This window comes from Amborella trichopoda, chromosome 5, assembly GCF_054954075.1.
Source record: "Amborella trichopoda isolate Santa Cruz 75 chromosome 5, AtrichopodaSantaCruz75HAP2 v2.0, whole genome shotgun sequence".
NCBI classification, from domain to species: Eukaryota; Viridiplantae; Streptophyta; class Magnoliopsida; order Amborellales; family Amborellaceae; genus Amborella; species Amborella trichopoda.
The window spans coordinates 3,394,568-3,420,259 of record NC_142340.1 but is presented as its reverse complement, the minus strand read 5'-3'; the positions used below and the strand labels follow the sequence as shown (position 1 = coordinate 3,420,259).

The following is a 25,692-nucleotide window of genomic DNA, read 5'->3' as shown; positions in this document are numbered from 1 at the left end:
AAAAAAAAAAGTTTAAAACGCAACCAGTAGCTCCTTTTGCAAACCGCCCTATCTTCTTTCAACTTTGAGCTCCATCTACTAGCATCTAAAACCGGCCATCAATAGCTACCTTTGCAAACCAGGGTTTTACAACACAGTTGTAGCCATTATTACAAAAAAAATAAACGAATTTGAGTTCTCTACTAAAATTAAATTCGAAATACTTAGAGTTGTGTTTTTGAAAATTTTTTAAAATTAATTAGTCTCTTCAATCTCCTCCAATGTCCCAACATAATTCCTCTTCCAATACATCACATTTAGTCATAAAGCCTAGGTTACTAGCCAAATTTCTCCAAACTTTTTTTTTTTTTTTTCTTTTGAATTTGTCCATGAAAGTTTTCTGGAGTGGGATGATCGAGAGGCTTTAGCACAAGAAAAGAAAACATAAAAAATATGATGGCTTGTCATAATAAAAGTATGTTATTCCAAAGTGTTAACGTCTTGAAAACATGTTATTCTAATACAACACACAAAGGGATACAAAAGGTGTGGTTAATTCTTTTGCCCGACACAATTATAAACTTTAAGCTACATACTAATAAGGATAAAGTTTAAGCTACATACTAATGGGGATTGTACGCTCAACTATGTTTTGGGTATAAAGCCAAAAAAGAAAAAAAAAAAATATTGGTAATGCATTTCCCACATTTCTTCTCGACATAGCCAAACAGTAACAATGTATTTCCAAGGTTGTATCTAAATACTACCCAAACAGTGACAATCCATTTGCAGATAATGTACTACACCAGTAATATATTTCACAGATAATATATTTCCAGGTATCCAATCGGCCCCTAAGGGAATTTATCAATATATGCTTGTAATATCAACTATTAATAGTTTACTTATCTGTCAAATTATAAGTGAAATATTAGTGGTTTTATGGGCTTTTTAAAATTTTAAAATGACAAATTCCTAAATAGTTCTTGGGTGTTTTTCTGATAAATTTATCTTTTAATTAATGCAAGTTATATTTAGTTTTATGAATAAGTTGCCACTTGAGAAAAGGTTTCGACGATGATGAATAAGTTGTCAATTTTACGAATTTTTTGCTAGAGACTTCAAGTTCATAGCAATTGATAAGGAAGATCCTCAAATTAAATTACAAATGGGATATTTATCAAAATACGCATGCGTGATCAACTATTTACCATTTTAACCCATCGCGACTATTCCAAATCTGGTTATATGTGAGGGGTATTTTGAATTAAATCAGGGTAAAATGTTAAATAGTTGATATTTCAGCATTATTTCAATTAAAAAATAATTGGATAAACAAATGTAAGAAAACATGGAACTTGAGTTTGACATACTCGGCTTAATCCAACTAAAAAATAATGAAATAATGGTAATGGTTGACGAGTTGCTAGTGTTATGGTTCAGATCTCGGCAGGGTGTCGAGCCCGAGTGGCTTGAGTGTGTCTTAGTGGACTCGCCGAGTTTTCCATCACTGAGGTACATCATGATGTTAGATCCATCTTTCTGCTATTAAAATGATCAAAATTAAAAATAAACATAGCATATAGGGATTTTAAATTTTGCCTAAAAATGACGGTATAGAACTCCAATTTATACCAAAGAATCTCTTTTAACATAAGCTGTCTCAGAATTTTAAAGAAACCCAATCTGTTTACGAAAAATCTCTAAATCATCTTCATCATTTCAGACTTGTTCCAATTATTTAAGAAACGGTAATGAAAAAAAATCTCTACATAAGAAAAATATATTATTGAATATGTCTGCACTAAAGATACAAAAACGCTAATTGAAAGAATAATGAGAAATAATTGATGAAAATGGTGGTCACCCATATCTTTTTGTTTTATTTTTTTTTTTAAAAAAAATTTCCTACAATTTTACAATAAAATATTAAAAATGGTCATATCAATCAACTTCAGCACTTTCTTTTCTTTCACTGAAATTTAGGAACACTTTTATGCAATAAAGTCAAGTTTTAAACCAGTAAAATGTATAGAGGGAGTCTTTTTTTTTTTTAACAAAGAGAAAGTCATGTTTTAAACCAGTAAATGTAGAGAGAGCGAGGTGATCAAGTTCAAGGCCAAAGCAATGCATCCTTCCTTCTCCATGAAAATTTGAACCTTACAAAATAATGTGAATCTCCTCCTGCTACAAAAATCACATCACTACAAAAATGTAAAGAAGAGAGAAGAAAATCTAAAAATTTTGGAATTTGAATTCCTCCTATCTCCTACAACAAAATGCATAACTCTCCTAAATTGAAAGACCCCATAGAGAGAGAGACTGAATCTTGAGCTCTCCTTTTTCCAGAAGACCCAGAGGGAGAATCTGAAACTTGGGTTTTAGAGAGAGAGAGAGAGAGAGAGAGAGCGCTCTGAATCATGGGTTTCTCAGAGAAGGTGGTGATAATCTTGACCAGGGTGGATCAAGAACTCATCACCACCATAAACCTGGTTCTGCATAAGTTGTTGCTGAGTTCTTCTCACTTCCTTTTGCCTTCGAAGCTCCATTACTTTCCGGTGAGAATTCGAGTGCTTCGTCAAAACGAAGGTGGGACTCGCTGCGGGTCGATATTCCGGCACCAATCTCCCTGATTTATACCGAACCCCACAAGCATTACAGAGAGTTTTAGGGCCCATAGGCCCTGTTCTCCATTGCGGGGTCTTATCAGTTTGGCAGTGAAGGCATTTCCGGCCATTGGTGGACTGAACATTTGACGGAAAACCACTTTCCGGCGACCCAACTTGCTCGTTGGACGAGGAGTTTGACGGTGAGATGATGGACGATGGTGAGATGATCGACGAAGCCCAGTTCAAGGCAGGGGCTCTCGAGCGCTTGCTCCTTGCTTTGGCCGGAACAGTGATTTCGGGCAAGAGATTTGGGCAGAAGTTGGCCGGCAAGTTGGGATTTTCCGGCCGTGTGGGGGAGATTCCGGTGGGTGGGATCTTAGAGATATGGAGGTTCGGGAGGTGGATGTTTTGGAGGTCTTCGCTTGAGAAGGATTCTTCTACGAAGTTGGAGAGCCATTCTAGTTGGGCAAGATCGTCGCACTGTTACATTAGAGAGAGAAAGAAGAGAGAGAATCATTAGGACCGTAACATGTGAGAGAAAGAGAAGAGAGAGAAAGAGGAGAGAGAATCATGAGGACAGTTACATGAGAGAAAGGGAAGAGAGAGAATCATTGGGATAGAGAAAGAGAAGAGAGAATCATTAGGATAGAGAAAGAGAAGAGAGAAAGAAGAGAGAATTATAAGGATTCTTACATGAGAGAGAAAGAGAAGAGAGAGAAAGAGAAGAGAGAGAAAGAAGAGAGACTCATTTACACGAGAAAGAAAGAGGAGAGATAAAGCACAGAGAAGCATTAGGATTGTTACATGAGAGAAAGAGGAGAGAAAGAACAGAGAGAATCACTAGGACTGTTACATGAGAGAGAAAGAGAAAGAAGAGACAGGATCATTAGCACGATGAGAGAGAAAGAAGATAAAAGAGAGTCAACAGAGGGCAAAGACAGAAGAGAGAGAAAGAAGTGAGAGAATCATTAGAGAGAATGTAATTGAATGTTAGGAAGAAGGGAAACAGCCATTAACTCTTTGTACCTCCCTTGACCTAATTAATTGAAATAATTGGGCAGAATCATGACTCTGAGTCTTAACTCTGAAGTATTATACTGAAAGAAAGAACTGTAATTTTCAGCTGCTTCAGTTCATTGCATTGGAAACCGAAATGCCAGAGAGAGATGGGGCTTGGCACAAGGTGTCATAGAGAGGGACTTAGTTTCTTTGATATTGAACTGTATTTTCAGCTCCCTTAATTCATCACAATAGAGCCCAACAACCAGTGAGAGAGAGAGAGAGAGAGAGAGAGAGAGAGAGAGAGAGAGAGAGAGAGAGAGAGAATTTCTATGAAATTGAACTGCATTTTCAGCCCTCTGAATTCTTTACACTGGAACCCCAAAATACCAGTGCGAGAGACAGAGACTAAGTTTCTGTGACATTGAACTGTATTCTCAGCTCCCTTAATTCATTACACTGGAACTCCAAAAATCAGAGAGAGAGAGAGAGATTGCAAATTCAAACATAGAATGAAATATGAGAGAGAGAGAGAATTTGGAAATTCAAATTGAAACCTTGAAATTGTAGGATAAAGTCAACAGTGGAATTCCAATTTAGACAGAACTTGCCACAAAAGAACCCTGCGACTTAAATTTCCTCAAGAATCTTATAGAAATGTTCCTTCCCAAAAATAATGAAGAAATGTAAATTCAGTTAAATTCTAATTCAAGAAATCATATATTAAAAACTCATAACTTTCAATTTGGGAAATGCGCATTTTTCTTTATAAATTAATAAATGAAATGGACGCATTTTTAGCTCCTCTGCTTCTACAAATTGCAGCCCAGTATGGATTCTTTATGTAAAAAAATCCCCAATAATTTCATAAATGCTATAATAATCAGTGAAATTCTAATGAAAATAGAACCAACACCTCTAAAATTCAAAAATTTGTAAAAAGACATACTCAAACATATAAAATGAAAAATTACAGCTTTTAATTTCTGATTATATCTTATTATAATGTCCAATTGATACTGAAAACCCAAGCACAAAAATTTCAACACTATTCCTCCAAAATAAAATGTTCTCTCTGTAACTCAAAACCCAAATTCGAAAAATCAAATTATCATATGTTCTCGACAAAAAGCAGATAGGAGAAAAAAGCGTACGGGCACACAGAGTTCTCCAGGGTCTTGGCCATCGCCAAAATTCCGGCCAAATGGGTCAGATTCGGGCCCACATAACTCCCCAAAATTCCCTTCGAAGGACGATTTCCCGGCAACCTCACCGACAGTCACAGTCGAAGAATCGCCTGAATGTGTCAAATTTCCGGCGTTTTCATCCAGCCCACCAGTAATCTCCTCATTAGAAAAATCAAGCAAATCCTCGATATGAAAAAGGTCGCCATTTTTGTTATACTCTGAGTATTTCTTATCAAACATGTAAACCCCACTATAGGGATAATCCGGCGCTTCCATTGTGTTCAGCTATTTTCAGGCCTTATTTCCCTCTGTTTCAGCCCACACAAAAATGGGTTTCCTCCTCTCTCTAGAGAGAGAATTAGTCACTGAAACAGATGGGCTTTCTGTCAAGTGCGAGAAAGAAGGGTTAATGAGAGAGAGAGAGAAGTGGGTTTCTCAGTTCAGAGTGGGAGAGATGTTGGGTTGGGTGTTTAGAGTGTGTGAAGACTAGAGAGAGAGAGAAAGTAGAGACAAACTCTAGAGAGAGAAAGGGTTTCAGATATGGTTTATTTACGCATAGAGGAAGACATGGTACAGCCAAAATGGTGGGTTTTCATGGGGTAAAGCATCTTATCAGACCAGAAAAACCAGTGGGAAAATCATTTTAAAAAAGGCGTTGAAATTCAATAGAAAGTATTTTTTTACCCAATATTTAATCCCCAAAACGTACAAATTAGAGTAATTAACCATTTTTAACCCTAATTTAGCGGTGATAAAAAAGGATTAATGGCAAAGTTTAAAGCTGATTCCTTCACATTGGGAATTGTGTAAAATAATTTTAATTTTTTTCATTAATTTTTATTTATTTTTCCGCCATTATTTAATTCTGTAACCCACGTTTTTGCACGACGGTTACAGCTCGACCTGGTCGGCCATCGACGGTCACGGTAAAGCCACGTTGCGGACCATTGGGGCTCTGACCGGTTTCGCTTTAACCGGGTCAATATCGCCATGTGGAGGTTCATGCCACGTCAACATCCAAGGACCCGGGTGGCCCCGCATGCGGGCCCAGAGCGAGTCATGGGTGGCGCCACGTCATTCCAGAGGCCGACCCTCGCCGCTAGATCTGGGTCCCGGCCCACCACGTGGAAGCCATCGGATAGAATGGTGATGTGGCGTTTTGAGGAACTTGGATGGATATGGAGCGCTCTACGCCGATCCTCGGTATATCGGAGGGTCCAAAATTCAGGTAGCATGATGTTTTCATTTGTTCATTATTTTAACACTCTATGCACTGAATGTTTTCCCAATTTTTTCGTTTTTTTCCTCATGCGTTGATTTCACGGATTGGACGGTTGTGGTTTCAGATAAGTGAAATGATATTCTACTCCTGCAGGAGCATACTGTTTATTTGCTCCCTCCATTAAAACATGAGTTGGGAGTATTTCTTGAACATGAGTAGTTCATGGATGTGACCTTTCGAATAAAATCAGGAAGGAAAAAAGTCAAATAGCACAATGTGCTTAAAAACAAAATAATATCCTACGATTGAACAGTGACCAGCCAATTTTCAAATACAAGATTTAAGTGTCGAGAAACTTAATGTCAAATTTTATTTTTTTTCCTCCAAAGTAATCATCTAGTGATCATAAGGTGGATTGCAGCATTTCGCCTCAACAAAGACCTTCCTAAATCGCTCTTTTGCCCGAGGAATTAATGTACAAGATACTCCAGCAAGAGCACACAGCATTCACTATTTAGCTAATATGATTTTTTATTAATAAAATTTATATTTTATCATCCGTTTACTGCTTTATTTTTTATTTTTTTATATAATTATTATTATTATTATTTTCGGTGTGTCATTTTATGCTTAGATTTAAAGGGAAGACTGGTAAAGGAGTTGGGGTGGTATCAGGTGTTGCGTGGCGTGAGGGACTTATTTTATCAGATTTGTTTTTCTTTTCTTTACCTTTTTTTTTCTCCTTTTTCTTCCATTTTTTGTGATTATTTTAACATGCTTTTTATCTAGAGGGTGGGGTCCACGTGGCACGTGATAGGCCTGAACCGGGTGTCAGCGGTGCATGTGACTCCCCTCAAAGCCCCAGCCGGCGGTGGCGACCGCCACGTGGCGGTGGCCGACTCGTCGGTGCATTCACCTTGCCGGTTTCCGTGAAGCTTCTCGCACGTGTGTATATGCACGTGAAAGGGCACGTGCCGTACCTCGTTCTACGGTAAAGGATGGAGGGGGGGGAGGTTCCCTTTCTCGTGCCCTTCCTTCTTTTCGTTTTTTTTTTTTCCTTTTTTTCCGACTTTTTTCCCTTCTTACTTTTCTTTGTTTTGTTTTGTTTTGAACTTTTTTTTTTTGTCTTTTCTTTTATTGTTAGTGGGAGACAATTGATTTTCCCTTGCTTTTATCTCTTTTCTTATCCAATGCAAACACGTAATACAATTTAGAGAGAACTTAGAAAAGGGAAGGGCGTTTGGTTGTATGTAAACCAATCATTTAAAACTCGTTGGGTCATCACGGAATCATTTATGTTGATTTGGGAATCTCGCACCTTATTTTGAATCTGCATATATATAAAAAAAATAGCTGAGTTTAAAAAAGAACTCATAGTTCTACAGTAAAATGATAATCCTATATAATCTAGACTCCCGATTCACCGGTCTAGACCAATTTTTGGCCGGTTCACTATTTTTTCATGTGTTTTTTTATCAGTTTACTGAATTTTTCGCACAATAAAACAACAATATGGACCGGCTCTTGGGGTGTCTGATCTAGGTGATCCGTTTTTTAAATCAACGGTGTAAAATACTATTTAAAAACTGGGATCGATAGGGTGGATCATCCACCCTATACATCTATGTCGGATTGCTGATTCGTGTTGATTTAAATTAGGAATAAAAATATAAAAATTATAAAAAATTATTTTATTTTTTTGGTTGGGTTGGGAAAATGGAAGAGGAGCAAGAGGGTAGAATGATTTAAGACCTAAGAACACATTCATAGCATGAAAAAGAAAGAAAAAAAGTCAAAGGAGTTTAGTTAGGATGGGGGCACGGTACTGATACCTTCTTGAAATCGATTTCGGTTGACTCATTCTCAGTTTGGATTATAATTCCCAATCCCAATCGCTGGATTTTGAAACATTGGTTTAAAAGATAAAAATAGGTAGGTTGAACCGGTTACACCACTATTTTAGTTTAAATTGTTGGACTGAGCGAGCTCTCTAACTAAAAAATTTTAAAAAAATTGTGCAATTCAAATATTGGTTATTTAAAATTTTCCAACAAATTTAGATTTTTTAAATCTATGAAAATAAATTTCATATGAAAAAAAAGCCGGTCAATCTAGTCTTTTTTTAATCCTTTGCTAGTATCGATGTAAAGAGCCCAATGGCACTTATTTGATTTCGAACATTGTACTAGGTGCTCCTCAATGAACCTGGTGGAGCCACCAATATAATGATTGAAAAAACTAAATAGAAATTGATCAAATACCTATGAGATTCTACTCAATTACCACTACTCCAACTCAAGGTCCTATATTTTTTATAGATATTTGGAAATTAAAACAAAAGATATGGTAAAATGTTCAATTATTCATCGTGGGTAACTTGATAAATGTTTCGAAAATAAATAACAAATTTTGAGAGCAATAACGTTCCTCAACCTTTCATTATCAAAGTGGAGGGATGAAGAGTTGTTAGCGTGTTGTTTGAAATTATACAAGTACCACAATGTGCTTTTCCTCAAGCTAAGGGTAAAAAGCTCATGAGTATAGGAAATTCATAGTTTGAAAATGGGTTGGGGTTTTGGCGGTAGTACCAATGAGCTTTATGATGAAGTCTCTGATTCCATTCTCATCAAAGGGTAGGGGCTCAAATACTCAATGACTTACATTTCTTATTTTCTTTTTTTTATAGGAAATTCGTAGCCACTATTGTGTTTAATTATACTAGCTCTCTTCCGCCTCCATGATGAGAGGTGGATAAGAACCTTTCCTCGACCGAAGAGGGCACTTGTAGTCGATGGAACGAGGCGAGGTCCTTAACCTCTGACAGAACAAGCTGCCTCGCCCTCTGCTCTGTCTACTGCTCGACTCTTCTATACACTATATTGAACGAGTAGTGGAGACGAATTTGATTAAACAAGCAGCTCTTTCAGTCTACCCACTCTACTTCGACTGAATGAGCAGTGGAGACAAGTTAAGCTGTGAAATTGACTAAACTGTAATCTCATTCAATCCTGAGTCTATGGAGCATGTGTCCTTGTTGCAGGGGATATGAGTTAATCATATTGATTTATTGCCAAGTTAGGAAGAAAAATCATGGGAACTCGCCAAATTTAAACAATTCCAAGTATTTTGCTTTCTCATTATATACAATGAGACTATTTATCTTTGATACAAGGTGGTCACAATTACTTACAACAATCCAATGTGAAATTTGATGGCTTGGATGTATCACAAAGTTTGAGCAAATTTCTTTTGAAGTTTGACCTTGGTCAATGGAATAATTGCAACCACCCAATTTCACATCTAAAGGTCAAGTTCAATGTGACCACCTTGTACCACAGGTAAATGTTCTCATTCTATGCTTTCCCTTTTGCTATCATATTGTTGTTGTTATTTTTCGGTCTTAGCCAAGTACTTAATAGACTTGGTCAACAAACCTAACTTGGGCTTCGGCCCTGATGACTCGTGAGCCCTTGTTTTATAACATTCTTACATACTAGTAGAGAGGATCATGAGAAACAAAGTACCATCTACTAGTTTGTGTGTTAAATAGTGCACTATAAACATCCAGTTTGATGATGAATGGTGGAGATTAGTAGGCTTCAAGCAATTTTCCGTCACGGTAAATTACGGTTATTATGGACCATAGGTCATCAGTATGGGTGGTGAAAACGATACCTTCATTGATGGTAAATTGGATATTTGAATAGCAGTTTTTCTTTAATCAAAAGATACAAGGCTCTTGTACGAGTAAATTCTCCATTTAGTCCCTCATGTAAAATCCCATCTAGGAGTATCTTTTAGATTCCAAATTTCAGGCGATAACATCTTCAAATAGCACTTTTTATGTGTCTTAAAAAAATGGGATTGTATACAATGAGACCATTTACCTTTTGGTAGTGAGATTCTGTCGTCTTATTTTTCCCTACCGCCCTCATTTCCATTAAAAAAAAAAAAAAAGGTCATATAATGTGAAATTTGATAGCTTAGGCATGTCATAAAGTTTGAAACTTTTGTTTTGAATTTTGAGCTTAGACAAATAAATAAGTGCAGTTGCCCAATTTTATATTCAAGAGTCACCCTCATTTCCATTAAAAAAAAAAAAAAAAAGGTCATATAATGTGAAATTTGATAGCTTAGGCATGTCATAAAGTTTGAAACTTTTGTTTTGAATTTTGAGCTTAGACAAATAAATAAGTGCAGTTGCCCAATTTCATATTCAAGAGTCAAGATTAATTATGACCATCTGGTATCAAAGGTAAATTGTCTCATTATATTTTTACTAAAAAAATAGTATCCTAAAATTAAACAAATAATGCCAATTTTTGGAGGGAGAAAACTCAAAATCCAAATCTTCCTAGTTAGATAATTAGTTATCAGGTGATTCTTGGGTGAACTTCATAATTTCAAATAAAGATTATACTCCCAATTAGCTCTTTTACTCGAGGGAATAAATGTAGAATATGTCCACGCGTAATATCCAACTTATTTTTTTCATGAGAAATTAAGGACCAGCATTGAAACAATTGGACAAAAAAATAAACATAAAAAGAAAATAGTCCCTAATATTGGTTAGGAGGGGCACAAACATTTGTGTTCCAACCACCCTATGCCAAACCAGGTGTAAGGCGTTTGAAAACAAAGACTTCCGACAAAGGGGCTTCCTTTTCAGTAGTTACAAACTTCCATATTAAATGGTCATGATAACGAGTGTATGTTGGATAGGAAAGCAGTGTAATTTATCCAGTTGGGATTGAGAAGAAATATGACTGTAAAAATAGGGGTGGCAAAAGGCCCTAGCCAGGCTGGCCCCGAGCCATCGTTTCAAAGGGGCCCTGGCCCAGGCACGTCACGGTCTGGTTAGGTGACTAGGCGCTAGGGCTGGCAACAGGCTGTGCTTGGGCCAAGTAAACCCTGACCCTAGTTCTTTGATATTCGGCTCAAGTTTGGTCCTGGCCCTATCAGGGTAGGGCTGGGCCGTGCCATGTCAGGTAAAACAAAAGTAAAATAATCCAAAAAAGTTAAAAAACGAAGGGCCGGGCTGAGCCGAAGTGGACCAGGCATGTCTTCGCATGTCCCTATTAGGGCAGGGACAGGTAAAACTAAAGGAAAATAATGTAAAAAAAAAAAGAAGATAAAATAAGGAGTAAGCCAAACTAGACCGGAGCTGTCTTGACCTGGCCCAGGCCCAGCCCTTGGACCACATTTTGCATCCGAGGCCCTAGTGTTTTAGAGCCGGACGATTGGGGCCACCTGGCCCATTGCCACCCCTACTAGAGAGAGCGCTCTGAATTTTTTTAAATTTTTTTTCACTAAAATAGAAAAGAGATCGATCACTCCGGACTATGGAACTTAGTCCACGCGGGGCCAGTTATGTCACCAGGTGGAGATTTCATGGCCGGACCTGGTCCTCCTGCCAAACTTCATTGCCCTGGCTCAAAAATGAATATGAGAGAGATATATGCTCAAAAAGAGAGAGAGAGAGAGCTAAAAATTGCATGAGAGAGAGAGAGAGCCCAAAAATGCATGAGAGAGAGAGAGAGGTTCCTATTAGCCAGGCTCAGAGTGATGTTTCTTTTCTCCAAAATTGAAAGTGGGCATGGCATATGAAAGAGATGATGCGACCATACGTGCATTGAATCCATTTGTTTCCTTTTAAAAATTTGAAATGTATGGAAAGGGACCAAATACATTGGTTTAGGGGGACATGTGACCTATAGAACGTGACATTCCAATTTACTCTATTATTGACCCCCCAACATATTAATGTGTCCTTCCTCACCTTACTACTAAATTCCAAATCGACTTCGCTTAATGGTCTCACATTTTGGCACATTTTCGGTTGATTTCAGCGAAATTTCGGGCTTTAATCTGAAATTCCAAGTCATTTACGGCCTTTAATCTGAAATTCCAAGTCATTTAGACCCGGACCCAAGTCTAAAAATTTAAAAACAATTTATATATTTTTTATATAAAATTATATACAATAAGATAATTTATCTTTGGTACAAGGAGGTCATAATTACTTATGACTATTCAATGTGAAATTTGATAGCTTGGGTTTATCACAAGGTTTGAAGCTATTTTTTTTAACTTTGAGCTCAATTAAAGGCATAAATGCAATCACATGATTTTACATCCAATTGCCAAGATTAATTGTAACCACTTTGTACCAAAGATAAATCGTCTCAGTGTATACTTTTCCTTTTTATATATATTATATTTTTTATATAGGGTCGGGTTAACCTGAACCCCACATGATCTAGTAGGATCCATGTTTGACCTAGACGGGTCGGTTCCAAGCATTTGGACTCGAACTTGACCTACTAGATCCAAAACATGGACCGAGCCCCATACCTGATTCGCGTTGACCGATCGGGTCCACGGGTCAACCCCACCCGATTGTCACCCTATTAACGAGTCCAAGTCTGAACTGAAGCAATGGACCCTGTTGGGTCGGGTCTCGGTGTACTTGACTTTGACTCAACCCGGGTTAGATATGGGTCGTGTCTACTTTTAATCCTAATGGGTCATGGCGGGTCCCGATCAACCTGATCTAGCTTGATATTTATTAGAATAAAATACATATAGATCAGTGTAATCGGTCTTGGCTCGAGCCGATTACTCGGCCGAGTTTGAGTAACTCTGCCCAGATTAGTGCCAAGTACTGTAGCAACAAAAAACAAAGATATATTAAAAATTCAAAATATAGGAAATGTACGTTTAAAGTAAGATTAAGCAAAACATTTCAAAATGTTACTAAAAATGTAGCAAAAAGTAAATTTTAAAAAATCAACTTGTGACGGCTTTTTTCAAAATAATCCAAAAAAGATGGGAAAGGGTAAAAATAAGTATTTATGGCCAAAATACTTCTCAATCTTTGCCAAAACGATAAAAAACATAAAAATAAACATATCCCAAATAATTTTTTTATTTTGTAAAATTATTATTATTATTTTTATTTTTTTTTAATATCCTGAGTTAGACACCTAACTCAAAGTCGGGTTCTGCAAGAGCCCCAGCCCGAATAACTTGGCCGAATAGAAACTACTCAACAGGTTTTGCAAACACTGGTATAGACAATATTAACTATAGTATAAAAATATATAAAATGTTTATTATGTATTTTGTTGGGAACAGTTTATATAGAGCCTAGGTTCTAAACAATCAAATTAGAGCCTACCTCAAAACGTTCGCTAGAAGAGGTTGTTTTGATGCCCAAATATCATCAAATTGATCATTTGGACATCAAGATGCATGGACATGAGAAAAAAATAGATTTTAAGTTTTGGAAATAGTGCATCTTGCAACGTATTTTTGGATTGTCAATTTTCAAGATTTTCAAGTTTTCATAGATCTGCTCGATCTACACTATTTTTTAATCTTGAAATTTTATAACTAAAGATAAAAATATAATTTAAGGCTATCACAAAGCCATAGTTCTCATCACTATTTGAAGGTGGGCCCTAATTTGATTGTTTAGAGCATCGGCTCTATACAAACCGCACCCTATTTTTATTTATAGACTTGAAACCAACCCAATTTGTCCATCCAATAGACTTGACCAGGTTTGGGTCCTGGTCGAGGTCGATCTAGACCCAACCCAACCTAGACTCAACCCGGTCCCTTACCACCCCTAGTGGTAGACTTGTAACTCTTTTGAGCTTTCCAAAATTCAATTCCAAACGCTTTAGTTACTTGAGCTAGGGTTTCATTCGAGGCTCATGAGATTGTGAACAGACATGGCAACTACAACAGTTATGGCAATTAGATATTGAGATATGTCATTGTCTAATTGTATGCTATCTTTATATAGAAATTGTATCCTATAGTTTTAGTGAGTATTGGTTGTACACTCTCTATAAATACACAATTGTATTGTAATCTGATTCACATTATTGAATACAGAGAAAGATTTTCTCTCACATGGTATTAGATCTTTATATTCAATAATGTGAATCATATTACAATACAATTGTGTATTTATAGAGAGTATACAACCAATACTTACTAAAACTATAGGATACAATTTCTATATAGAGATAACATACAATTAGACATTGACAGATCTCAATATCCATAGAGAGTATACAACCAATACTTACTAAAACTATAGGATACAATTTCTATATAGAGATAACATACAATTAGACATTGACAGATCTCAATATCCAGTTGCTATAACTGTTGTAGTTGCCATGTCTGTTCACCGACTTGATTCCAAACAAACATCGCTAGACCATGGGCCCATACATACTTTGTGTACCTTATGATGCATGCAGTATGGTGTTCACTGTGCTAGTAGAACCATCAGCCATCCATTGTTGGTAAAAGATGGCCGATGTTAATACTCTTCCACATCAAGTATAGCGCTAAGTGTCATCCAATAAGGAGGGAATGGCGGCAATTACTTTCTTTCTTGATCAGTACGGTGTTTCCTTTTTTATTTTATTTTTTTGTTGTGAAAAATTTATCAAAATACCCTGACAAAATGTTCATTATTTTACCCATTTGCAACTATTTTAACTTATAATCATATGTCTGGGTATTTCAAAATTAAATAAAAAAATATGAATAAAACGTTAAATAAGTCATCTCTCGTAAGTATTATTAAATAAAATTTAGTCTGACGTATTAAATTATATGCTACATGTTCGAAGTTTTCGTCGGGGAATTGCTTGCTGTGGGGAATTGCTTGCTGTGTGTGTTTGTGCAGGTGGGCTTGCACTAATCATTTTAATTTTAAAGAATGAAGGATATGAAAATTTGTTTTATTCAGAGAAATTTTGGGATTTCTTTGTCTCACTATGTATTGGGATTTCTTTTTTTTGAGGCAGTTCAACTGTAGGAATTGAACTCAAGATATCGCATTGCTATCATCAATTGTTAACCACTCAAGCCCAAGCATGACTTGTGATTTGAAATTTCCATATGATAGCCTCAAGTTATTTTGAGGCTTGATGAATTAGACCCCCTTTCTAGTTTTGGAAGAAATGCTAGTTTGAAGTGGTCTGGTGCATGAAGGCTTCACTATGGCTGAATCTTAAACAAAACCATCATTAACCATTGATAAGTTCACATTCCTCGGAATTTTTCCATTGGATATATGAACTCTTAGAGCAGGAGCCTCAACGTTACGTTCCAACCTCCAGTTCCACCATTAACATATCGAATATAGATTTTTGCACATAAGGATTATCCAACATGCTGACTCTAGAATAGTAACAGAATGGGAGCTCATTTATTCATTGAAAAAGGCATGAGATTTGTGAAAATGTTTTTGCCCATCCTTTGACAAGAGTTTCAGGCCAAAAAGCCCTCTTGATTTTGTGCATTTCTCACATTTCAAGGCAATGCTGTCTTAACGCCAGCCGAAGTTTGTCCATGATTAAAGGATTACAAATCAGCCTTGTTCTTAATGGGAACCCTCTTTGCACTCAGGGAGACTTTTCATTGCATTGTGGTTCAGCCTTGCAGGCTTGACAGCCATGCAATTGACAGAATTCATCCTGTGGATGGGAGTTTTATGCGATGGGCCGTAAGATCTCATTGATTAGAATCTCATTTGGATCCTATGGATGACAATCATGGTCGGCAAGCCAAGAACTCCTTTGACAATCTACTAACTCAAAGTTGCTGTAACTATGCCGCCAGTATTGCAGCAACTGTGCCTTGAAGACTTCATGCCACACTGCTCCACCAATATTCATGCTGTTGCATTCAGCCCTAGTGCAACAATATAAGGACATTTGCAGTCCTGATGATGAGGAAAACCTTGATGCTTTCAATCATTACATATCCAGTGAGGTTAAGCTCTTCTATGAAGTGAGTGATGTGTTCAAGTGGTGAACCACTACAGATTATTGAGATGAACAAAGAGCAATTGTAAAGTTTGGGGTCAACCTATATAGGTTTTTACTCTACTGAAAAAAATGTATAATTTGCTCCAGTAGGTCCACAAAGTATTTTTCCTTAATTCCTTTTTTATTAAGATAGTGGATTAGAAATGATGATTTGTGTAGTCGACCCAAATGGTTGGAAAAATGCTCGAATGATGATAATAATAATGAATGCATTGGAAAAATATTGTATACCACACTGTAGGAGTACAATATGCTTTTGCTCTCATGGGATAATGCCATTTAGCGGGATCTGTTGGACCTAGAATTTGCATAAAATCTCTGTTAATCCCAACAAGCACTTCCACAAAGGGATCCAAATGATGTTCGCTTGGATACTAACCATCATAAAAACAGTCCAAATGATGTCCACTTCAACATCGAACATGATGGGTGACCATGTCCAGGGTTTTTAGAAGTCAAAACCAGTTTTTTCTTTTCTTCTTAAAAAATTGTTCATATAGTCAATCAAAGATGTTTTTCACATGGTTTAGTATGTATACTCTAAAGAAAAGGTGTTCTTCACATGATTTTCAAAAATTGCTGACATAGTCGATCAAAGTTGTTTTTCACATGTGTTATTTTCTTTTCTTTTTCACATGGTTTAGTAAAATGTCTTCTAATGTAGTATCCCTTTTTATGTGAAATTTTTAGATCTACTTCGCAATCACAAGATGAGTTTTAATTAAAATTTTAGATTTTGAATTCTTAAATACGATAGGAAGTAGTGAGAACAGACATAAAGACTTATGGCCTCACTAAGGGTATGACCTTTGATAGAGTAGAATGGCGGACCAGGATTCATGCAGCTGACCCCAAATAATTGGAAAAAAGCTATGAATGATGATGATGATTTTGAATTCCTAAATGCATAGTTTGGACGATAAAAAATGAGAGAGTCCTTGTTCACTATTAGGACATTTGTTGTTTTCATAAATTTTTGTTTTCCTTTTTTGAATTTGGTCACTAGTGTTGAGAAGGCTACATTCCCAATTCCCAAAATAAATAGGATTTAGATGAGAAGGCTACATTCCCAATTCCCAAAATAAATAGGATTTAGATGAGGAAGTGAAGGCCCTGGACGCTTTTTGTTGGAGCATGTAATCTTTTGGTAATAAAAATGGCATTTCCCCGTAGAAAGAAGAAAGCGTACCATGAAAAAGAAAAAGAAGGGAAACTAAAGGAAAAAATGGAGAAGAAAACCAGGTAATATCCCAGCATGTAAAAAAAGGAGTTTTGATTCCTACCGCTTAAAAAAAGAAGTTTTGATTCTCCAACATGTAAAAAAATTGTGTTGATACGATGAAAAAACGAGAATCTCATGAAAAATAGGCGTGCTCTAGTTTCCAAGGTAAAGTCACTTCTTTTTCAGCCCATAATAACATTTTGCGAGTCTCCCTCCACATCCAAGTCTATTGTGGCAACAAAAGCTAGAGGCACCATAGTGGAGCTTGGGCTTCCCCTGAATAGCACGACCCAAGAAATCGGGTTAAAGGCTTAAGTAGTTAGCGGTTGATATTATCAAAGCTGCATCTCAAGTTCGATTCCTACTGCTGAACTACACACACGAAAAGCAAAACAAAAGCAAAACCCTCGCTATTGTGGGCCAATATTCACTTGAAATAGGCCGATAATTCTTTCTTTGTCAATACCCCTGAGCCTCTGTCATGATAGGCCTCTCACAAGATGCACCTTAAAAGATCCACAGAAGCCATAGGGCCTCCATGGTTTCCTGCTCGAGTGGGATAGGAAGGAAAAACTAATGCCACTAAGGATGGCCTACACATCTGAAACCAAATACTTCAAAAAGAAATGACAATACCTCCACTGCCCCTGCTCAATGGTTTACATTCGCTTTACCCGTAATACAACAACCGAGGATTAAGAATTATTATTTAGTGGACCATGTTATACACTGGTGCACCGGCACCTGAGGTGTCGGTTTCCTTTGTATAACTGCTAATGTTGATGTTTCATAGTTGTCTTCCAAACCTTGAATTTCCAAAATTGGTGCAAAAATAGGCCGGCAATGGCAATGGGAATGAAGCTGGGGCATGAGTAGTTGGAGAGGGCTAATGCCTAAACAAAATGTTTTTGGCAACCCAACCCGGCTAAAGCCAGGGCTGAGCCAATACTTGATGTTTTTGGCTCGGATTCTTTTCAAGCCCAAGACAACCACATGTATCACGACCCAGTACCGCTAAAAGGCCGCCCTGCCCCATGCCCATTGCTGGCCCTCTGCATAAGAATGAAGCCAGAAAAAATATAACAGGAAAATTGATAATGGAAAAAGACAAAGGGACGGTCGGTCCCTTTAGAAACGGTGTAGGCTCAGGATCAGTTTCTGGTCCTTCAAAGGTCTGTCGAGAGAGACAAATGCGGATGGTCTAGGGTAGAGGTTTGGAAGGGACTCAAGATGTTATGATTTTGGGTGCGGCTTGGTCAGAGTCTAGGCCCGGGTTCTAAGTTTAGAGGGACAGGACCTGGGGATATTCAACAAATTCATGGATCGTAAGCAGCAGAGCCAAGGAGTCAAAATTCTCTGTTCCTCTTTTGAAAATGAGGGGGGGCTTGTAGACAGGTATGACCTTTCATCACCATCAAAATCTCATCTGAGATTGAATCTCAACCACTGTTGCAATCGTTGTTCTTAGGTACGTCAACCGCATTGACAAACTCATTGGGGGTTTTTTTGTGTGGTGTCGTATTAAAGACGCAATGCCATTGGCTGGGAAGCTGGTTCGATTGAAATCAGAGTCAGAAGAATTGATCAATAATGTTGACATTGTTGGTAATTTTGGTAAAACTACCATGACTGTATCATGCCGCCATCTGTTTGAACTTGGTTTGTGCGGTGATCCTGACTAATCAGAAACCATTGGGCGATGTTGTCACTATCGTTACAGTTAATTATGGCCAAATCATTTAATTAAGTTCCCGCATTCCATTCCGATGCCTCGCAATTGGCAGCAATTCCAGTTAATAAGAATCTGACGGTTGTGCGTTAACGATGTTCCCAAGTTAGTTATCCTAGCAACCGTCTTATCTAAGCTTTTGGAACATCCCTTGGTGGTAATGTTCGTAAAATCGAACTCGAATGGTTAACTGGACATGGGACCGAAAGCAGTTTAACCGGTCTCATCGGTAAACCAGGTAAATCCTGGGCGGCCAAAAAATTGGTGAAAAAAATAAACAAGATGCAAAACATAAATCTACTAAAATATGAAGAACATATAAATAATGATTAAAAAAACGCATTCAAATGAAGTTGAAAATTAGTGAAAAAATAGAATTTAAAAGTGAGTATTAATGACCGAAACAAAATTTTAATATTTACCATAATGTAAAAAATATTAAAAAAATGCATTACAAATCAATGCCATAATGTAAGAAATATTAAAATAATATATTACAAATCAAATTCTTTATTTTTGAGATTTTATATGTATTTTTTTTAATTTATATTTTTAAAAATACTAGTCAATCACCAAAACCACCTGAAACTGGAATCGGCAAGGGGCCGTTTCCGATCTAACCGGTCGGTTACCAATTAGGTCGCCTCCTTTTTCTAACAATGGTTGGCAGAATTGTCACTGCAGTCGCCTTGATTTGCCCTTAAACATGGTAATTCTTGATTCAGATCTTCTTATTTTGGATTCTCCCAACCCCTAGGGGTCGCCTGAGTCTGTCTTCCTGAAGTTCGAACTATGTCTGGGTACTGGGATGTGGTTCTCTAGGGTTTTGGATAGTTTAGTTCCTAGGGTAGTTATCCCGAGGGACTTTGGTTTTTGTATGATTTTCCTCCATCCGGATCGGAGTGTCTACAACATTCCATGTCATAAAACGGTACACTATACTGATTTGAATTTGTTGATTCTCAAATAAAAAAAACATAAATTCAAAAATAAAAAAGTAGTTTTTTTTAAGGTAGGTTGGAATTGTGAAGTTCTCCAACCGAAATCACTAATTATACCAGTAAAATCTCCCGAGTCTTTGACAAAGCCTGGCAGTTCCTAACGAAATAGACTGATTCGTTATTATGTTAAGCAATCAAGTAAATCCTATGCCAAATCCACTTCAAATCAACTGTTTTATAACCTGAAGTATGAGTTAAGATGCAATGTTTCTATGGTTTGTGATCATATGGGTCATAACAAAGTGGAGTATGCGAATAGCCAGTTACGAAAATCCCAAACTAATAACCAATGGATCTCTCTCTCTCTCTGCCCCCCACCCATTGAAGAGTGGACATGCACCAAAATACTAAGGAATATGATCCTGTCCAAACCAGTTCTCTTGTCACTCAAACCGATTAGACCAAACTTTTAAAAAATAAATTAAAAGTAGGAATAATAATTCAAAAATATAAATAACAAAATTATTAACAAACATTTAAAACCATCCAGTCCGATAAATGAAAATGGGTCAAATATTGGATTTGATCAAACATAAGACCAAACTAACCAAGACAGTGATTAGGGGTGCGATCAGCCAGATAACCAATCTAATCTTGGTAACAACTCTCTCTCTCTCTCTCTCGCTCTACTTCAGGCCAAGGGTTCACACCACATAAAAACCCTTAGCTGGACCTAACAAAGGAGGCATGCCGGTTATTGGCTCTAACTCCTTGGCATGGAGCCCAGGCCTTTGATGTCCTTCACATGCGCGCACCCACTCAGTACTTGGCTTTCATATGTGCACGCCCACTTGAACCATGATATATATTAAGAATATACTATTTATCAATAGTTCATGTCAATCACCTTTCTTAACTTTTTCAACTTTAATTTTCTATTTGATAAACATGAAGAGAAAGTCTTCAAAGAAACAGAAACCCCACTTCAAAAGTGTATCGCTGGCTAGAGGTCTCATTTTTCTATTATGATCCCACGTCATACACAATCAAATTAAAGGGGTCTAAATTCCCGCTTAGTCTTCGCATATTCATTTAAATAATAGCAAGAATTTTTCCTTTTCTTTGAGGAAAAAGTTTATATAAGGTTGCAACTTTAGAATGTAGAATTACATTTGTATCTCAAAAATCTATCGAAAAAGTTGTTTTAATGTTGAAAAGCCCTTTAATTGATCATCTCGACATTGAGATGTATGCATATGAAAAAAACAAAGTCTTTGAGTCCCAGAAATAGTGCATTTTACAACACAGTATCTAGACCGTTCATTCTCAAGATTTTCATAGATCTACTGGATTTTAACCATTTTTTGAGTTTAAAAATTTCTAATTAGATATGAAAATAGATTTTAAAATAATCCTAAGAATTTGTTACATCAAAATTACATGTTATGATAAAATTTATAGGTATGCCTTAATTGGATTGCTTAAGTTTCCAACCTTATAGAAACCACACCCTTTCTTTTATTATTTATTAGGAAATATATCAATGACATTTTTTTTTTTTTTTTTGTAGTAGACGAAAAAGATAGGGTTTTACCCAAGGGAGTGAATGGTGGATAGGCTCTCGCAAGAGTATATAATCTTTTTTATAAGAGATTTTCTTATCCCACGAGTGTCTAGAGAATACCATGTGTATAATATAGTATCCATGTGCATTTTGTCCCATCATAGTATTGATTGTGGTAGGAGCTGTACGTATAGAAATATTAAGACCATTTACCATTAGTACAAGGATGTTAAAATCACTTTTAACAGTTAAATGGGTAATTTGGTGTATGAGGGTGGTTTATATTTGGCGGGGCCTAGAGTTCACAAAAAGTTTATTGGAACATTGTGTCATTTTCCTAGTTGTCAGATTTTGCATCTGACTAGAAGTATCGTGATTTTTTGTGTCAAAAGTAAATGGTCTTATTGTATACAATCCTCGTGATAAAGATGTAGCAAAATTAAATAGTAAACACTTAAAAAAAATCAAAATCGTAGATACAGTGAGGCACGCGTGAAGAGAGATTGAGAGAGAAATCAAAACCACAGATACGGTGAGACACGCACAGAGAGATAGATAGATAAATAGATATAAAACAAGAGAGAGATTAGTGGAAACAAAAGACTGAACCATAGATTTTGTGGAATCAAGACTCCAAACACCCTTAAGATCTCAGAAAATCTCCCTTTTATGGTAAATTCTGATTCTTTCTCAACAAAATCCCAAAAATAAAAATAATAATAATGATACTTAGATTAAGTCCAACAAAAAACAGAACTTTTCTTTAATGAAAAAAGAAAATTATTCGCATGCGCATTTACAGGATTGGAAAGAATTAATTCGATTTCCCATCACTAGTATCTTTGACCCCTCCACTATGAACCATCCTTATAAATACTTAGCATCCCTTGTATTTGTTTATTGCCTTTCAATAACAACTGAAAACTACAATTGATTTGAAGAGTTTTGGGGTGATGGACGGTGGCATGGAGACCCAAAAGGAGTGTTGTATATGTGGAGACTGGGGCAATCAGAAAGAGCTCTTCAAGTGCCAGACTTGCTTGCTTAGATTCCAGCACAGGTAAAAAACAAGAGTACTTACATTATGTCTAATTCCATGTTCGAAAAATCGGCGTGTCCAACTCAGACCTGCCCCGAGTTACTTGGCCTCCACTGGCTACAAAGTTCGAAACCCAAATCATGGAATCTAGCCAAGTTGTGACGGTTCTCAAGATTTTATGGTTAATTTTTCTTCAGTGTTGGCTGATTGCCTGACTCAGTCTCAAAAGTCTATGACCTTAATCCTTAGTTTAAAACACTGGTTTTACTCTTTTTTTTTTAAACAGTTAGTGGGATTGGAAGGCACGATGTGCAACTGAGGTATGAGGTGTGCTACCACTATGACCTCGGCCCCTTTCCCAGAATACTGGTCTCACTCTTATTTTCAAGTCCTTTACTTGTTTTTATTTCTCTATTTCAGTGGTTGGTCTAGAGCTAGTTGACAATTTTATAAACAATATATATGGTATAATATGGTGTTAACTCTTATACCAAGTGAGGTTTTTTTCTTTTATTTTCATTGTGTGTTTTGCGTTGGGTGGTTGTAACATCTCCATTTTGATGTTGGTAACCCTAGTTCGAATTTTCATACTACAAAAGAACTTTTTCTCAAGAGAAAAAGGAAGATAAATTTTAAATAACTTTAACAAACAATTTGAAAAGAAATTAATGCAATGTGTTGGGTTACTCTTAAAATATGGTCGTTTCCGTATTTTTAATTATGTTTTGCTTGATCTGAGAAACAAAAATCAAATTGTGCTTTGGGAAGAGAAATTTATTTAAAAAAAGATTCATATACAATTAGCATACTTAAGTTTATTGTATTATTGCTACACCATCCCAGCCGTCGATACCTGTTGGATCAGTGTATCATTTCTCCATTCAAAATACCTGCAATGTTTTATAGACTTTGAACAGAGAAACGACACACTACAGCCATCTTGCCAGACATCTAATGATCCGGGGGACGAAAAAGTTCTATAGGAAACTTCAATGTTCTAATTGAACACACTTTTGCGCCTCTTGAGTCATGAGAATACTGTATAACAGTTAAAAAATATATAAAAATAAAACACCATTTTACTTCGTATGGCCAAGCTTGGTCCAGGTTAGCCCTGGCCCTAGCTTAGCTCAAGTTTGGCCATAACTCTATTTGAGCCAATAAAATTAATAAATAATAATAAAAAAAAAGGTTGGGTGTGGCCGGCCCTCGAGCCACATCTTGCGGCCCACCACTCCGGGCACATATTGTGGCCCAGACCCTAGCTTTTCATGACCCGACTGCCCCAACCCCAACTCTACTTATTCTTACCATCTTGGTCAATACACTAAAGGGGTGTGAAATGACCAAATCACCCCTTGTGGCGCAATTCATGCTATCGTTCAGTCCCCCACAGGAACGGGGGCAGTTTTGGAATTAATAAAAATAATTGGGAGTATTTTTTAAAGGAGTCTCATTTTGCATGCACATACGTACCCTTGCTTAGGGTTTCCTTGTACAGAAATACGGAAGCATTTATAGCATGTTCCCATGGGAGCATGCTGTACATTTACTCTCTTTGATACAAGACGTGCTTTTCATAAATATTTTTCTCTATGAAATCATGGGAAACAATTAACAATAACCACAACGATTCTTGAAATTTTTTTGGATTTTGAGTTCTTGAGAGATCTAACCCTCCAAAAAGTGGCCTTTGATAAATCCTAGCTTTACTTTTTATAGTCAACCCCACATCCTAGTCACCAATGTGGTTTCCATTCTAATCACTAAAACCACCCCACTAATACCTGTTTTCCCCCACTAAATTACTCCAAAAGTTAAAAATAAAAAATAAAATTTGGTTGCCGAGAAAATACTCCTGCAGGACCATAGAAACTTTTGGCAAAAAATTTTCCCAAAGCGTATTCGACTGGCTTATAATATAAATTTTCGCATGTGTTTCGACTTTCATTTACTGAATATCACCTTTATTCAGGAAGATTGATTCTTCATTTTTTTCCACAAATCTCTCTTTCTCTCTCTTCTCTGTCCTCTATCTCTCTCTTCACTCTCCTCTATCTCTCTCTCTCTCTCTCTCTCTGTTATTACTGATACTTGAGTGGCTTCTGGTGAAATCAGGTATTGCAGCAGATTATACATGGAGGCTCAAAAGTCAGGCATGAACCAGTGGACGTGTGAATGGTGTCTACATGAGAGAGAGAGCAATAACACCGCACCCCAAACTGCACCAACCTTTGTTTCTGACCAAACCAAGGCTCCAAGGAAGAAGCTCACCAAACGCCCTCGCTACAAGTCCTTGGTAGAATATTATTAAGCCAAAAACAAGTGCAATGCAAAAACACAATTTTAGAGAGAGGGAGAGAGAGAGTATGTGTGTGTGAGAGAGAGTGTGTGTTGTGTGTCTTGTGAGAGAGAGAGTGTGTGTGTGGGTGTGTCTCTATGTGTGCGTGTGTGTGTTGTGTGTCTTGAGAGAAAGAGTGTGGGTGTGGGTGTGTCTCTATATGTGTGTGTGTGTTGTGTGTCTTGAGAGAGAGAGCGTGTGTGTGGGTGTGTCTCTATGTGTGTGTGGGTGTGAGAGAGAGAGAGAGATGGGTGGTTTTAGTGATATCTGGTAAGAAGAAGCAAAATAGCTTAAAAGGATGAAGAGAAGGAAATGCTTCAATAATTTGGAAGTAATAACAATGTGAAATTAGTGTGTGACCACACTTGCCTCAAGGATCTTTGAATGTATGTTGCCTGTTTGTATCACCAATAGAATTGTATACATTTTTGGTGTCAATCTCTCTCTCTCCCCCCCCCTCGCTCTCTCTCTCCCTCTAAATGTATGCTGCCTCTTGGCATTCCCAATAGAATTCTATATATTTTTGGTGTCAACTCTCTCTCTGAAACTCTCTCTCTCCTCACTTTCTCTCTCTCTCAAAACCTCTTTTGAGCATGCACTTCTTACTACATTTGGGGTCTGAATATCCATATGGAGGTGAGAGAGAGAGAGAGATGAGTTTGAGTTATATATGGTATAAAAACAGCAAAAAAGATTGAAAGGATGAAGAAATCGAAAAGTACTGCTAGTTTGGAAGTATTACTAACGTGAAGGTAGTGTCTGACCGCACTTGCCTCAAGAATCAAATAGAATTTTATATATTTTTAATGTCACTTGCTCTCTCTCTTTCTTTAAATTTTCCTTTCTTTGGATTTGCATCTTTGAGGATATATGCTTGAAAGGACTTGACCAGGATTGAGTTGGTGGTTCATGTTTTTATTTATGTATTTAATTTTGTTGAGAATCGGAAAGAAAGGCCCCAATTTACATAAAAAGCATTATTTTATATGATATTGGACAT

At 36.9% G+C, this 25,692-nt stretch overlaps 1 protein-coding gene and 1 long non-coding RNA gene across 2 annotated transcripts; one reads left to right on the top strand and one right to left on the bottom strand.

Moving 5' to 3' along the window:
- Positions 1–2,091: 2,091 nt before the first annotated feature.
- Positions 2,092–5,606, bottom strand: GATA9 (GATA transcription factor 9). The gene is made up of 2 exons (XM_006853578.4): positions 4,742–5,606; positions 2,092–3,068 (listed from the first exon to the last, which is right to left on the bottom strand). The coding sequence occupies exons 1-2, from the start codon at positions 5,048–5,050 to the stop codon at positions 2,409–2,411; spliced, it is 969 nt and encodes a 322-aa protein (XP_006853640.1). The 5' UTR covers positions 5,051–5,606; the 3' UTR covers positions 2,092–2,408.
- Positions 5,607–17,219: 11,613 nt separating this feature from the next.
- Positions 17,220–18,789, top strand: LOC148781898 (uncharacterized). The gene is made up of 2 exons (XR_016055636.1): positions 17,220–18,473; positions 18,547–18,789. It is a non-coding gene; the product is annotated as an uncharacterized LOC148781898 (long non-coding RNA).
- Positions 18,790–25,692: the final 6,903 nt, after the last annotated feature.